The 17732-nt window shown below is 36.0% G+C and overlaps 1 protein-coding gene and 1 long non-coding RNA gene across 2 annotated transcripts; both read left to right on the top strand.

Annotated features, from left to right (window-relative positions):
* The first annotated feature begins 846 nt into the window (after positions 1 to 846).
* Positions 847 to 1437, top strand: LOC106765898 (AT-hook motif nuclear-localized protein 17-like). Its single transcript, XM_014650668.1, has one exon. It carries the CDS (start codon positions 847 to 849, stop codon positions 1435 to 1437), a length of 591 nt encoding a protein of 196 aa, XP_014506154.1.
* Positions 1438 to 7031: 5594 nt separating this feature from the next.
* On the top strand, positions 7032 to 7865 carry LOC111242132. Its single transcript, XR_002668991.1, has 3 exons — positions 7032 to 7156; positions 7311 to 7635; positions 7825 to 7865. It is a non-coding gene; the product is annotated as an uncharacterized LOC111242132 (long non-coding RNA).
* The last annotated feature ends 9867 nt before the right edge of the window (positions 7866 to 17732 follow it).

Raw genomic sequence — 17732 nt, forward strand, 5'->3', positions numbered from 1 at the left:
ATAGAAGAGGAAAAGGGTATTTTTCGTGACTCTTGTATATCATAACGAATTTTAATCAGTACAAAATATAAAATAAATTATATGAGTTTAAGTCATCATGATAATATAGAAAAGAAAAAACTCATTGAACAAAATATAATCAAGAAGAAGAAAAATCCATATATTTCTTTTTACTGTAAACTAAAACTAGTCTCAATCTTATTCAGCACTTTTCAATAAGAAATTATATGCATAAAAAGAAAACAAAAAATTGAATTTAAGATCATGTGACTAGTCCTATAAACATTAAAATCTTTTGTTCCATGCATATAAAGAAACCCTTAAATCTTGAAACTTCTTTTTGGCTTAAACCTTACATGTGAATATATATATATATATATATATATATATATATATATATATATATATATATATAATTATCTTGAAAAGGCAGAAAAATTTGACATAAAAGATTCATTAATCTTGCAACTTTCTTTAACTGACTGTTACTAGTTAACCTCTTTTGTGACGACAATATCAAGAAATGCTTTCATTATCCTTCTTCCATCTCAAATCACACAGTTTTCTCTCTGCAGAAACATCATTCATTTTGTTCATCACCACCAGTTGGTAACTCCCCATTCAAAGAAACTGTAACCTAAAAATTCACTTGTTCATAATTCCAAGAATAACACAATCCTACAACTTTTTCTTTTCTTTAACTGTACGAAATTTATTCTCCTTAATTCTTCTAGAAACGTAACTCTTATCTTCTCTCTCTCCCTTTCTGTTTCTCTTTATATACCTCTTTCATTAGCCTTCATCCATCTCAATCTCAGAGAAATACATGCTATATACCCTTAAAAAATGGTTGAATCTGATATTGTGTTTCCATCATCCTCTTCTCTTTCTTCTTTTGACCACTCCACTGATACTGATAGTGTTGCTGGTTCACCCTCTCTGCAGAAACCATCATCTTCAACAACTCGTCACCACCATCTATCAAGAAAGAAAAAACTTGGTAGACCCGTAGGTTCTAAGAACAAGCCAAAACCACTACTTGTGATTGACAAAGCCAATAAGAATGTTGTAAAACCTGTTTTCATTGAAGTTCCTGAAACCTATGATGTGATTAGGACAATTGTTAAATTCGCTCGTCATCACCAAGTTAGCATCATAGTGCTGAACGCATCAGGAACTGTTTCCAATGTCACTATTCGTAACTCTCACTATTATGCTTCTCCTTTCACTCTTTATGGACCTTTCAAATTAATTTCCCTCACTGGTACCTACATACATAATACTTCTTTATCATCAACCCTTAACAACGACCCTCATTGTTCTTTTGCCATTTCTGTTTCTGGAATCAAAGAACAATGCTTTATTGGAAGAGTTGGAGGAAAAGTTGTTGCAGAAAATGGAGTTATGGTGGCAGCTGTTATTGTGAACAACTTTTAAATTGCATCAACAATGTAGATGATGGGATATAATAATTGTAAACCTAATGCATATTCAAGGTAGCAATTAAAGCATGTCTAGCTTCGACGTTATTACCTAAACCCTAGAAACATGTGTATGTAACAGAATCAAGTGTTTTTATCTTTTTTTTATATGGATTGACATCATTTATCTCTTTTAGACAACTCATGATTTTTCTTCGAATTTCGAGTTTTCATATTATAATTTTGTGTGATTATTTTTATCTTATTTGTATGTTAATAGGTTAATTCTGGAATTAAAGATAGTAATGCTCTTTATAAAGACATTTTTTTTTCCCTTTAAGTAGAAAAGATATGAAAAATAATTAGAATTCATGTTTTTCACTTAAAATTAAAATTAAAATCAAAACAAAAAGTGTTCATACATATGAAACTTGTCTGCCTTTAATTTATTATAATGGATAGATAAGAATCAAATTAGTATAAGAAGTTGTTATGGGATTTTTTTTTTCTCATTTTAATAAGTTGAAGTTTGGTTTTACAGTGAGAACAAAGTGAATTAGTTTAGATTGAAGATGTAGATATCGTATTGAGAGCCTTCAGGTGCAATAGCGTCACAATTAACTGATTGTATTACAGTTGTTGTTCATTACAGTCTACGAATTTCTTAATATAATTATACTAAATTAATAGTCTCACGTACGTAATATAAACATTGATCAGTGTCAACTACGTTAATGCATCAAATTTGTCGGAGTATTGTTTCAAGATCAAATTACTATTACATTCATAATGAAATCACACTTTTTCTTCTTCTTACATCATATGAAATGTAACATTACATTGAGAGGTTAAGTGCAATTTTGTTTGAATTCGCATTTCAAACTAAAGATAAAAAAGCTCATTCTATAATCTTCTCACCATATCCCATTTAAAGAAAAATATGTAAGACTTTGTTTATAATCAATGAAAATATATTAAGTGTATATAAACCAATATTTGTCTCTTATTTTATTCAATATGAAACTTTATTTGTATCCCAACACATATACGATGAACAATTTCATTTCAGCACTGTGCGACACTTCAGATCAGATGCTCATGTCATTATTTTCCTTAGAAATGTCCGTTGGAGCACTAGATATTGGTGAAATAAGATAAAGAAAAGGGAAAATACCAAGCTGATAAGTTTGTGCATATAGTTGTGCCTAAACACTTTCTCCATCTCTTTATAATCTTCCAGATCATGATGCTGTAATTGGTGATAAAAGGCTTGTGTTAGGAAAATGCACACCAAATATTTCTTAATTTGAAGAACTAAATAAAACACAACAATAACAAAAGTTGTGGATATTGATCAAACGCTTATATATAGAATACCTTTTGATTTGATTTTGAGATAATCTCATCCCTCTTTGAAAACTTTATGTCTGCGTCTTCCTCGTCTTCATCATTGTGCATGCTGCTGCCCATTTCTCTAAACTCAATATTCAGAGACAACTAACACTATTATTTTGTCATTGATTAAAATTCGATAACTATGATTAAACTTTATATTAATTATTGCAGTAATTTTCGTTACAAAAAGATTTAGAATAAGAAAAGTAATTAATGTATGCATTTAATTAATAAATAATGTCATCAATGTAATAAATTAATTCATGCGTTATATTTTTTGTGATATCATTAAATATATTTCACCAAATTAATGTATATATTAATGTAACATAAATGACCGTAATTTATTTATTATTTTATTTACGTAAAATATTAATATATGTTTAAATTTAGTTTAAAATGTAATGATACAATATTGGCTTATCTCTCTATTCTCAACATGTTCGTGTTAAACATCAATTTTTGAAAATTTTATTAAAAGAAAACATAAAAATATAGGGAGAATTAAAAGACATATTAGTTAAGGAAGGGCATTATCCGCGGCCATAATCCCTCGGAAAATGTTGGAAACCATCGGTTAAAGAACACTTACCGACGACTTGCCGACGATCAAAAAGTCGTCGGAAAAGCCTTTGTCCCTAACCATTACCGAGAGCTTTTGTCGTTTGGTAATTATCAAGGGCCAGAAGCCCTCGGTAATTACCGAATGGCAAAAGTCCTCGGTAACTACCGAGGACCATCGACCTTCGGTAATTATCGAAGGACAAAAACTCACGGTAAAGCCTTCGGTTACATCCACTGAAATATAAGTGATATTTGTCTTTGTTATCCAACCACTCATACCTGCATAAAATATTCAAACACAGACAGACCTGCATAAAAGTTTCAAACCACAAACAGACTTGCATATTCTGCATCCCAAAATCATTCGTTCATTGATGAAAAATCATAATGTACATTACATTCTAAGAATATCATAATGTAGCAAAATCATCCATTTCTAAGCAAAGATAATGTACCAAATCGTAATGTACTAATAACATCCAAATGTACTGGTGATCATAATGTAGCAAAATCACTATGTTTTAACAATTATGATCAATAACAAAATCAAACTAAGATTTTACATAGTCTTCATAATGATCTTCATCATCCTGCTCCTACATAGTCTTCATAATGATCTTCATCATTCTGCTCCTCTATAGATGGTTGGACTGGTGTGGGTTGGACTGATGAGGGTTGGAGTGATGAGGGAGGGACAATGAGCTGATCCTGTGCAGTTTGAGGCAACACACTCATGACCAGGGCCTTAAAGTTTGTAAACTTTGCTCTCAAATTAGTGATCTCTTGGTCACGTCGCTCTAGTGCCTACGTGAGGCGAACAACGGCCTCGTCAGCAGTAGTGGTGGAAAAAGAAGTTTGGTGCTTCAGAGTACCTCCTCTCGATGTTGTATAGTTTGCAGTAAGTTGTCCTTCAGCATACACTCGTCCCTTCTTCTTCCTACCAATGATGCTGACCCAGCACTGTGTCCTACGGATGTCGTCTTCTGAATTACTCGTATCATCTAGTGTAGGAGCTGACCCATGTTCAGATCTAACCTGTGAAAGTCTCGTAGAAAATTCTTCCTGTTCAAATATTAAAAGCAATTTTAGGGAATGATACAATAACATAATGAAAGATTACTAATAGTAGTAGTGTTATTTGCTTACATGAGTCTTCCGAGATCTTTCATCAACAAATTCATTAGTGCCCTTCCTAACATGGGTCTGTGCAAAGACTTCATCAACATGGACCGCCCGTCCTAGAGCTTGTGCCTGTAACATAATTTAGAGTTAGAAGTGTATATGAAATATAAAATAGATAAGTTATATATGAAAGAAACAGAAAATTAAGGAAAATTTACCATACGAATGGCATGCTCATGGATCATGATCGACCCACCAGTATGTAGGGCGCCACCTTTTTCATTATGTTAGCAGACTTTTTGCGTAACTCTGCTGAATTCCAATGAGCAAGCAAGGAGTTCCAAATGTTCTTGCCCAACCAGTGAGGGTGCTCTCCTGCAAGTCGGGCATCCCTAAACATGTTTGAGAGTCGATGAGATGCTTTCATGTGGAAATTTCTATGTATTTGTGTTTCATGTTCAGTTTTCCACTGCACCTTCATCTGTACATTGATAAACAAAACAAACATTGATTAATGAACATAGTATAATACGAATGACAATTACTTTAAAGTTGTTTACCTTAAAACGCTCCCAGAATGACTTTCTTTCGTCTTTAGGTATTGCTCTCCAAGTAGGCCATGGACTCAAATATTGTTGCTTAATCAATCGTGTGATGGCCTGGGAAGCAACCCTGGATGGAAGAAACCTGCATACAAAGAAATAAAAGTCATTTCAAATAAGACAATCTTTAAACAAAAAAATGGTTAAAAAAGGATTAAAGTCTTACCCTTTTTTCCATATGGCTCAATCCATGGTCGATCATGGAGGGGCGGATCAACACCGTCATCATCACCAGCTGAATCTAGATTAGCAGATAGTGTGGCAATCTCAGAAGGTGGTCTAGAAGATGACGAAGGTGTAGAAGTAAGGTCGGGGGGAGGAGTGGGGGTAATAATCATAGGGGGGAAGAGGATCTACTGTAGGGGTAGGAGGAGGGTGTACTGCGGAGGTAGGAGGATGGTGTACTACAGAGGAAGGAGGCGGGTGTACTGCAGAGGTAAGAGGATGGTGTATGTAGAGAAAGGACGCGGGTGTACTGCAGGGGTAGGTAGTGTAGTAGGCACCCTAAGTACATACTTTGGGGCCTGTCGTTGCCTCTCTTTAGGCCTTGCTACCCCCTTTCCTTTATCAGGACGATTTGAACCTTCTCCTATCATTGCTGCATAGAAATGGTTACAAATAAAGTGAAACAATACAAAAGAATAAGGAAGGATCACTACAAATTTAAGTGAATGTAAAATAATTGCATACAACTTTTTAGATGGTATTTTACATAACTCTATTGAAATGATAGTTCAATTTGCTACAATAAATGTCCAACATTCAATCATCGTCATCATGATCTTCATCTTCTTCTTCTTCAGCATCATCATCTTCTTCATCGTCATCATCATCATCATCATCATCTTCTTCTTCTTTTTCTTCTTCTTCTTCTTCTTCTTCTTCTTCTTCTTCTTCTTCTTCTTCTTCATCATCATCATCATCATCATCTTCTTCTTCATCATCATCACCATCTATTGGTGCTTCTAATTCATCTCCATCACCATCAGGGTCGCCCAATCCGGTTATACGTTCAACTTCAACAATTTCTTGTGGTTGTGACATTTGATCAAGTTGGTAGGAAACATCTTCCTCAACCTCATTTGAGTCAATGCGACCTCTAGGCTTGGTTTGTATTGCTACAGCCCAACCACGCTTGTCAATATTGCGGAATGGTGGATATAGCACATAATAAACCTGTTTGACATTAGTTAGTAGAATGAAAGGATCAAACAGTCCATATCTGTTTCTCAAGTTGAGTTCAACAATGTTAAACCTAGGATCCACTCTAGTACCAGCTCTAGAAGGATCAAACCACTACAATAAAAGCACGTATTACCGAAGGTTTATTACAGACGACCTCGAGGCCTTCAGTTATTTATCAGTGAAATTAAATACCGAGGGCTTTTGCCCTTCGGTAATGCCTGCGATGCTATAAGTTCAAAATTTGAGTATTAGTTCCTCAGATTTTCCAAAAGCAGAACTACTTCCTTCCTGTTCGTCAAACTCACTCATTGACTTAGGGTTTTAACTTTGGTGGCGGTCAACCAGTTCGACGCTATAGTTCGACAGCGCGAGTTTGGTGGTGTAGACGCTGACGGAGGTTCGTTGCTGGGTGGCGCTCTTCCATTCCTTACTCTCTGTTCGAAGCGGTTCGTTGCCATACAGTCACAAAAAATGGTGAAGGCCAATGCCAATTGCAACAATGTGTTTGTGACCAGAAGAAAGAAGAAAGTGCTCGTTATTTGGAGTTTGTAGACTCTGTTTTTCCACTTCTTTGTAATTTTATGGTTCATTGGATTGGTTGACAACGTGGCTACACAAACCACTGTTCCTATTGAACTGATCTTGAAAATAAAAAGTGACAAGTTTGAGTTAAACTGCAAACTAATAGGTATTAGAACAGTAAATAATATTTAGTATTTCCCAACTTGTGTTGTTTCTGTTTATTGATCTTTAGCCTTGGCTTGGTATCAGGTATCTTCTTCCTGAGCATATGGGACCATGTACCCTTAGGATCACGTATTCTGGACATTCAGATTTAAGTGTGAAGTTTCAAAGTCACAGGAGCAGGTATTGCTGAATTACAGGATCCCAAGTTTTGCAGCACCTTTTTCTTTTATTTATCAATAATTTTTCCTGTTGGTTTTTTAGCTTAGTTGCCTAATTTTTTTCTTTCTGTGATAATATTTTTTCAATTTATAATTGATTATTTTTCTTTATCCAGAGACTATACTAATCCTTACCTTCCTGTTGCTCCATCAGCTGTGGAGGGAAGTGGACAGGTATTGTTTATGTCAGTCAACATTTCCATGTTTTACTAGAATAATAATATCTCTTATCACGCCACCGGTTTTTATATTCAATGAAAAATATGCATGTTGCTTGTTTTAAATTGAATGTTTATGTTTTATGCATTAGTTTGGTGTCTGCACCTTCTGCTGAGGGGATGCCAAAACTAAGGTATTATCCTAACAAATATGTCCGACAGTTCATGGCAGAAGCTATGTCATTTGTTTTGAGAAATTCCCCAGACGAGCAGCTAGAAAGAGGTATTCGTGCCATTGACTACTTTCAGTTTCTCTATTTTCAGTCTTGTCTTCTGTATTTTTAATTAGTTCCCATGATTTTCTTGGTCTTGCTAATTAAATTGCTTTCTTGTTAAATCTTTCTCTCTGTAATTAAACTTTTGTTGATATGTTTTTATGATTGCAAAACTCCAATTTTGTTTCATGGGTCAGGAATCAGGAGATTGATTGACGATGCTGTGAAGAAGCCATCTTTGTGTAGAGAAGGTGTTGAGGCATTGCTCTTTAATATTATGAAAGGTTCCACATCCAGGTTCCATTCAAAAGCAGAGTGAGTGTTACAATTGTTGATCAGTGAAGCAATTTATCCTATTGGTGATAAAACTAGCCAAGGTAAGCTTGTTCTCTTGTTAGATACTCTTGCATTTTTAACTTTGTCAAGGTAATCAGTAATTGACTGTTGCATGCATTTTTCTTTATCTCATTGTATATCCCTTGTCATCACCTAGTGGGATAATAAGCCTTTTATTGTTATATCTCACTAGTTTCTCTATAATCTTTATTACAACTCACGGGATTCTTGTGACAGATTATTCTCTCGTATAGGATAGTGATGTTGTCATTACAGTGGTCTATTGACATTTGACTACGTGAAGATATAAGTTTGTGATTGATTTGCATAAGCATAATTTTCAATTTTGCATACAAAGTTAAGCATGTCAAATGTATTTAACTTAAAAAATATATTTATGATGCAGGACATATCGTTAGGTGTTGCAATGGGCTCTGCAACTGAAATTTCTGGTGAGGCTAAACTATTGTTAATATTAGTGTGTATGATTTAGTCCCACTCACGAACAAAACAAAGAGCCACCTCTTCTATCTCCGTTATCTCACCACCCAAATAATATATGTTAAAGGCTTTTCTACTTTGGTTTTTATTAGGATTATAACTTATGAACCTAATTTATATTTAATGATAATACATTATTTAAGGCTTTCTTTATTTTTCTATTATTTCTTAATTTTCTTATGTTGTACATTTTTTCAGTTTATTTTATTATTTATTATATTTAATTTTCTTTTTTTTACAGGAAGATATGTTCTGTTTTGATTTAGGCTTTGTAGAGATGATTGGGAAGGGGAAATATTCAATCATCTTGTCCAATTCAACTTTTTGATATTTTCCACCCAGTACTTTAATTTTTAAGCTTATTAAGATGCTCTATGTGGCAATAACTTTTGTTGTAGGTCAGTTGCGACAGCAGGGTGGATATCATGGAAGGGTCGTGGCTTTAGATCAAATGGAACAATCCAAGCAGTTGCATGATGCAACTAGTTCTCTGGCATGAGTGTAGTGTAGTGTAGGGCATTTTCTTCTTACAGATTTATGTAGATGTTTAGTTGTTTAAACCTTGGTCAGTTGTACTTCTGTTATGTGTAGTGTAGATGCTTAAACCTTGGTCAGTTATACTGTTGTTTTGGCCCTGAATCTCATTCTTTAATTTTTATTTTTTTAGAAAAGTGTTTAAATTCGTGCCTTTTCCTTCTCAGATATATTTTTGCTTGACTTTTAAAAGTTATAATGTTCCAGGGGTGTAAATTATAATGTTCCAGGGGTGTGTCTTTTAAAAAAATTCATTCTTTTATTTACCGAAGGCCACAACCCTTCGGTAATTTACCGAGGGCTTTTTTACCGTCGCCGGACCCTCGGTAATGAGTTTTTAGTGACGTCTTGTGGCGTTTTCCGAGGGATTGTGGCCTTCGGTAATGCCCGTCAAGGGCCTTCGGTAATGAGTTTTTTATTGTGAATGGTTAACCATTCACAATAAAAAAGTACTACTCTGTTTGGAGAAGTAGTGTTGTTGTACTCTAGCTCATATATTTTATGAATGATGTCGTAGAAATCATCATAAGAACCCTCTATAAGGCCCTTGACGTACACACCACAATTTGTTGTTTTCTTTCCTTTAGACAATTCATGTGTATGGAATTTGTAACCATTGATGAAGTAAGTGTGTCATTCTTTCACACATCTCATTGGCCAATTCGATAGATGTCTTAACTCTTGAACCGTGGGAATTAATGCCTGATTAAAAACCTAAAAAGATACCAAAAAAATTTTAAAGCAAGAGTCAAATTAACCTTGCTCAAAACATAGGAAACAGTACGGACCTAATTTCTAAACCATTAGGGAAACTTTGAGTGTATTCTAGCACAAGCATTTCCTTCTACGACTTGCTCAGCCACAAGAAATGAGCTGGTACAAATGAAATGAATTAGTGTATAACAATTTAACCATTGCAAAGGTAAGAGTTGGATGATGACATACTAAAGGTACGACTTAATTTCACTACAATTGATTAAGACATGTGTTGAAATTGTTGACAACACAAACTCTATATCAAACTAGTTTTTGATGATGACAACACAATGCTTAATAACAATACACATGTTGTTGCATTACATGTTAGTATTATGAATAAACGATTATATCTGTTGAGCATGTTTTGATGTATTGTGATGTATGTTCCTATGATTGATTGTGTGATATATTTGTGGAACATGCTTGTATGAATATGTGGAATATGAACTAATTGATTGAAAACATTTTATTTCACATTTCTGGAAGTAAAAGATCACAAGCACCTTTGTGAACTTATATTTGTTGTGACAAAGTTCTAGTCCAGTCGAATACACCTATAATGGATTCGACTATGCCAAAATCTTTGTACAGATTTTGTGAACCTGTGCTATGTGAGATTTTGAGTTGAAAAGAATTTCAAAGTGTTTTACATGTATTAGTCGACATTGTATATTGCATATTCGACTTTGTTACTGATCTATTTGGAATTTTGTTATGCTTACACACTCCAACGACTATATTTTTCAAAAGTTAGTTAAGCATTGATGACTTGGTCAACTGTAATAAATGTGTTTTGAATTTTGTTGACTGAGAGCCTATATGTTGACCATCTGTTATAATTGTTTTAATACAGTCGACTGAATTAGTAGGCTATTCGATTGAGAAGCAATTTGTTTAACAGAAAACTATAAATAGACAGAACATGAGTTGTTTTGAGACTTTTGGTGATCTGACATTTTCTTTTCCTGTTTCAGATTGAATTCTCTGTTTTAACAGCTCCAAGAATTCTCTAAGAAGACGGTGGTGATCTTTCTTGAGAGAGATTCAAAGGTAAAAGTCAATTTTTCTAACTGCTTGATCATAATCTGCACGAGGAAGGTGCTTCTTGATTGATCTTTGAAGGCTTGACATCCTATGAAGACTGTTGTGTTGATTGAAGGCTTGGCAACCTGTGAAGTCTGCTGTGATAGGCTTGGCATCCTGTGAAGAGTGCTGGTTACACGTTCAGGATTGTTCGATGTGGGTTCAGATTGCAGAAGAGGGGATTCTTGCTGCAATTCTGGTTTTGTTGTGCAGCTATATTTTGGTTTTGGGTTAGACAGGAGATTTATATTTTTGCGTGGTGCTTCCATAAATTCCTTGTTGTAAAACCCGCAACCATTATAGTGCATTTGCTTCTTGGGTTGGAAAGACACTGGATGTAGGCATTATTGGCCGAACCAGTATAAAAACCAGTATTTGATTTTCTCTATCCCTGCACTCTTTATTTCCAGTCGACTTTGTTTGTTTAGCAGTCAACTGCGTTTTTTTACTGCATTAAATTTTCATTACTTGCATTTCAAGAAAGATCAAAAAGCTTTGCATTTTTGTATAAAGATTGCGAAAAGATTTTGTTTTTGAACAAACACCAATTCACCCCTCCCCCCTCTTGGTGTAAAACGAAGTCTACCTGTTTCTCAAATACATGGACATGAGCAGAGTTGAATTCAACACCAGTTAACAAATGAGTGAGTTCTTTTCCCGCATGATGGCCTAATTGACGAAAAACTGATAATGAACCTTGACGTGGTTCAGCTTGCCATTGCATTTCGTTTCTGACATTAGCGGGGGACAACATGAAGTTTTTGGAATAATGTGAACAAAAATACATTGTCTCTCTGTGCAAGTAAGCTGCAAAAATTGAGCCTTCTACTCTAGCTATATTTTTAAATGAACGTTTGGATTCTCCAATAAACCTTTCAAATGGATACATCCACCTGTATTGCACAGGTCCCCCAAGCCAAGCTTCATATGCAAGATGGATTGGATGATGCTCCATTGAATCAAAGAATGCAGGAGGGAATATTCTTTCTGATTTGCAGAGAATAATTGGGATATTTCCTTCCATCTTTCTTAGGCAATTTTCCTCTAGTGTTGTGCAGCACAAATTTTTAAAGAAGTTACTGATTTTTATCAGTGGATGTAACACGTGTTGTGGCAAACAACTAAACGCAAGAGGGATGAAAGTCTCCATGAATACATGACAATCATGACTCTTCAACCCTTGAATAGTACCGTTCTGTACATTGGCACATCTGGATAAGTTAGAAGAATATCCATCTGGCATTTTAAGCTCTTTGATCCATCCACACATTATTCTTGCCTCATCTTTTGAGATGGTGTAGTTTGCTTTTGGTTTGAAGAATCGACCGTTAGCTTGCGCCTTCAACTCTAAGTCTTTTCGTGCACATATCAGAGGTAAATCTTTTCTTGCTTTGTCATTATCTTTTGTCTTACCAATAACATTCATAACTGTGTTCAAGACGTTGTCAAAGAAATTTTTTTCTATGTGCATGACATCCAGGTTATGTCATAGCAAGTTGTCTTTCCAATAGGGAAGATCCCAAAATATGCTTCTTTTAGTCCAATTATGCCATTCTCCAAACCCATCTATCCTATTCTGTCCAGATTCAGTGACTTTTGGATAGTCTTTCACTCTTCTCCAAACGTGTGATCCAGTCAACTTCGGCCGGGGCATATCCGTTTCAACTTGCCCTTTGCGAAATGCCTTTTTGTTTCTTCTAAAGGGGTGATAAATAGGCAAGAACCATCGATGACAGTCAAACCAACTACTTTTCCAACCATAACTCAATTGGAATGACTCCGTATGTTCCATGCAATGTGGACAAGCTAATCGACCATGCTACTCCAACCAAATAACATGCCATACGCTGGAAAGTCATTAATAGTGCTTATCAATGCTGCCCTCATAAGGAAATTTTGCTTCCTTGAAACATCATACGTCCAAACACTATTCCATAGCTTCTTCAAATCATCAATCAGAGGCTCCAAATAAACATCAATCGCTAATTTGGGATTAGATGGACCTAGTATTATACACGTTAAAAACATGTAAGGCTTTGTCATACACATCTCAAGAGGTAGATTGTATGGGGTAGCTATCACCGGCCAACATGAATATGGTGATGCAAACGCCTGAATGTATGAGGTAAACCCATCAGAGCATAGACCAAGTCTCACGTTACGCGGTTCACTAGCAAAGGACAGATGTTTACGATTGAAGTGCTTCCAAGCTTCACCATCAGAAGGATGACACAAAACTCCTTCAGTTTTGTTACCATCATGCCATGTCATGTGTTGTGATGTTTGCATTGAAGTAAAGATTCTTTGTAATCTTAGAATAATGGGCAAGTTAAACATTGACTTTAAGGGAATTGGTTTTCTTTGCCTCCTTCCTGCATGCATTGTATGATATCGAGGAGAGCCACAAAAATTGCATTCAACCAACAATGCATCATTTTTGCCACTGTCATTGTCATAGAATAACATACATCCATTAACACAACAATCAATCTTCTTGGCTTCCAATCCCAACATTGAAACACATCTTTTGGCTTGATAACAATTCTTCGGAAGAGAATTGTTTGGTGGTGTCAAATCTAAAATCAATTTTGTATAGTGATCCACTGCTTGATTGGGAACATTCCAATTAGATTTACCAGCCAAGAGTCTAATGGACACTGACAATTTTGACTCAGATGAACCTTCAAATACAGGTAGATTTGCCTCTGTCAGTAATTTGTAAAACCTCTGAGTGGTTTCATTTGGAGACTCTTCATCATGAATATCGTTTGCTTCTTGTTCATCACTCTTTCTTTTTGAAAATTCCTCTAATTTCAATGCAAACAAAGTTTAATTCAAGTTTAGGAAACTTCTAATGTGAATGAAACCAATCAATTAAAAGTCATCCTATTCACGTAATATTTAACACTACATGTAGAATAATAGTTTCACTAATCACATTACATCACTCTTAAACAGGTAGCCATACACCCAACTTATCAAATACAGATAATACCTTTTCAGCATTCAACTAAACATCAACAAATAAGAACGATTTCACACTCAAATAAAGCAACCAATAATTTTTTGTTTACTAATTTTAGTGTTACCAACACACCACAATTCCAATCAGACGATATTCCATTCATACCTCTGGTCAGAACCAACGAGCATGAAAATTAAAGAACACCCCTTGTCTTTTCAGTAGATGTTGTGCTAACTTAAAAGCTCCAAAACACTGCATATAAAATTCTCAACAAAGACTTATTGACTCCACTCCTTAATTTGACTTCAACACAAATATCAAATAAACACCTCAGATACTTCCATCCACTTCCCATTTCGATTCTAAGTTTCAAAATTTGATTATAAAGTTGGCTAAGAACTCAAGAAACCCTAATGATCTCTATCATAAGTCACCTAATATAACTCATGAGGGTGACTTCTATTTATTGACTATGCTCTCCAGAATATAACTATCCTCAATCAGATTGCCTATGATCCTTGAAACATCAAAGGCTTGGATGCATGCTCAAATAGATTATCAAAATAAAAGAAAAAAAAAAGAGTGAACAAAATTAGCTAAATTAAGTTTGAGCACACAAACTTCATTGTAAAAGTTACGAACAAAGTAGAACAATAACCTTGCAGAAATCCCTAAATGCACCACAGTAGCGCCATCAGCCTCCCTACACGAACAACAAAGTTGCTTGATAATGCTTTTATATTGATGATGTTGAGATTGCACAATATACTGTTATACAGGTGATGGTTCACATAACAGATGCATGATAGGATTATGATTGTGATTATGATGTTAAGCAGGATGTTTATTTGGAATGTCTGGAATTATGATTGAGCTTATGAGTGAGGTTTTCAACTCCAGAGTTTTTGATTGTATAATTGTTATATACTTGAAAGCATGAATAATTTTGCCCAATTTTATATGATTGACTGAATTGTATGCATGTGTCATGTGATCAAGGCCATTTTTGGAAAAAGCCCTTTCTTAGCCAATGCATAAAATTTGTGTCCCTAATCAAAGAACACCATGTGTTCTATCCTTTTTGAACCTAAGCCTTAAACAAGATGAAAACCCTTTGTGAAAAATCTTTACCTTGAGTTAAGTTGAGTTTTACTGCATGGTATTCATAAAGGTTCAAGTTTGGGGTTGTTGGGAATGTTACAAAAGAAAGCATTGAGCTAAGGTGTTGAGTAAAAGCATGAAAAATCATGAAAAAGCATGAAAAGATAGAAAAGATATAAAGATAACCTAAATGAAAAAAGAAAAAAATTGGGAATGAGATTGGTTAGAAAAGAGAGTTTGTGCTTGAATTATGAATGATTGAATAACTCTCTTAACTCAATGAATTTTGTGATCTAGAAAAAACAATTTCTCTTGTTAGCCCAAGCCACATTATAAGCCTTGAAAAAGTCCTTGTGATGACATGTGTGTGTGAGAATGTTGATTATGATAAATGAAAGGCAATTTTGTTCTATGTGACATGTGGATAGTAGAGGAAATGAGTGACCTTTATACGCCTTTGAGTGAAACACTTTTGAGTGCTTGAGTACATAGTGGTGAGTATTTCCGCCTGTCACGCGGACGACCCGGGTTCGATCCCCGGCAACGGCGCCAAAATTTGATGGGTGTCGCGGCCCATACAAATTTGATTGCAATTCAGAAATGCAGTATAATGCTAGGGAATGACCCCTAGGTCGTCTCTCAAGGACCAACTGCGGTTCAGAATCAAGTCAAACACGAAGTGGGGGGGGGTTGTGAAAGGGTTGCGGTGAATGCGGATGACCGAACGGTTCTACATTGAGACCGAACGATATCTAAAGCAAATGGGAAAATTGGAAATGCATCAAGACAAAGAAATCAAACAAAGTAAAAATCATAGTGAACAGGAACAATAAACCCAACCTAATAGACATCAGTAACATTAAATCGAACAACGCAGTAGATAAATATCCAAACACAATTAAAGCTATTAAAATGCAAGCTAAAAAAAATGGAGTGCTAATTGTATTTCAATCATGGAAATTGTAAAACAAAATCACCAAGCATCATGAAGTGACAACACCTAAAAGCAAGCAAGTGATAAATGAAATTAAATCCTAGATAAAACCTAGCTAGACCGTGAACCATGTGCATCTTGCCAATTAAAATGAATAAACCCTTTTGCTCTCCTAATTGAATTCACGTGATGGCCTAAAGAAAAAAAAAATAAAGAGTGCTTGTGGAATCCAAAACGTGACACGTAACATCAACAAGCTTCTCCAATTGAAAAATGCGTCTATCACGTGCACACCCCACGGTTTCTCCAAATTGAGAAATGCCAATCAATGTAACAGTAACAGCTGAATTAACATATCCAATGCAAAATAAAATGTTGAAGTATATTTAATTGCAAATGTGTTCTTCTAATGAAATCAACAAAAACAAACACAATGATTTAAATAGAAGCTAGCTGCTATCCATGTGCTGGAGTCAAGATTTAACCGTAACCTTCCATGCTTGGAAATCCAGAAACGAGAATGAGCGTGTGGCGGCTTGTCTAACGTCTATCCCGAGACTCTGGTGTCTCCTTTTATTCCTTCCCATGCCCTACTGCCAGTTGCCAACGTGGATTGGCTCTCTATGCTGCTGGACGTTGCCACACTTGGTGTTGGGCTGAGGACGTGAAGCTGTTGCATGAAGAAAACATGTTGCCTTCTGCACCTCTTCAAGAAGTTGCTGGATGCATTGTTGATGGACCAAGGCCGTAAGCTGCACCTCCTTTGCTTGCAGGATGAAGATGTGGCTCTGTGTGTAGGCTGGACCGTGCTGTATAACCAAATTGCTGATTCAAATGGGTCGTGAAGATGTGTGTTGATCCGTGATGCAAGTGGGTGTGCTGCTCTTGGCCGTGAAGAAGCTTGCTAGCTGCAGCCGTGCTATCCAAGTTGCTGAACGTGCCAACCTGCAGCTTCAGTAAGTGACCGTGTGCGCTGGACCAGCTGCTGTCCAAGAACTCAATTTTCATGGGCCTGCTGGATGAGAAGTTGTGGACGTGATTCTGCCCAAGTGATGTTGCTGCTTTTGGAAGCTACTTGAATTTCCAGATGCGCCTTTGATTGCTGCATGCTGCTGCTATACATAACCTGGACGTGTGAATAGGTGTGGCAGCTTTGCTATACGTTGCTTTAGTGTAAGCTGGGAGCTGGGCCATGTAAATATTGGGTGAAGCAGGGAGGTGTGCGGACTGCTGCAATAGTGGGCTGCTGCTTTCTTCTCTCGGGTGCAGCCTTGCATAGTTGCAATTGTGGGCCGTGTTTTGATGGAGTGTTGGATGCTTGCTGCAGGATTAATTTGGAACGTGGCAGCTGAACATATTTGAGACGTGGCAGCTCATCATTCAATTGCAAATTCAACGTGTTGCAGCGTGTTCCCTCACCAAGCTGTTGGACTTGCGTGTTGCTGCAACCTTCCTTGGGTGGCAACTATTCCCTTAAAGATGAAACCCGCGTCCTTCTCCTGGTGGATCCGTGATCACCAAGCTAGCTGGACAGCATCCAAAATTCTCGCTGCACCACCATGTGCCTTTATTTTTCTTTTAAAAACCAAAAACCAATTGCCACTGTGGGCCGTAACAGCATAAAATTTGGTGGGTGTCGCGACCCATACAAATTTGAAAGCATAATAAGAAATGCAGTATAGCTAGGGAATGACCCTAGGTCGTCTCTCAAGGACCAAATTGCGGTTCAGAATCAGGTCTAACACAGTGGGGGGGTTTGAAATGTTGTTTGTGGATGCGGAAAAATTAAAATGAAATTAAAACAGTAAAAACGAAAATTCACGCTGGAACTAGGCAGCTCTGACCTTTGCTCAATGTTTTAACCATAACGTTTTCTACAGAGCTCTAAATGA

This window comes from Vigna radiata, chromosome 7, assembly GCF_000741045.1.
Source record: "Vigna radiata var. radiata cultivar VC1973A chromosome 7, Vradiata_ver6, whole genome shotgun sequence".
In the NCBI taxonomy this organism is placed as follows: Eukaryota; Viridiplantae; Streptophyta; class Magnoliopsida; order Fabales; family Fabaceae; genus Vigna; species Vigna radiata.

Excerpts from the sequence above, each read along its gene's own strand:
- LOC106765898 (XM_014650668.1), top strand. The coding sequence starts at position 847 with ATGGTTGAATCTGATATTGTGTTTCCATCATCCTCTTCTCTTTCTTCT.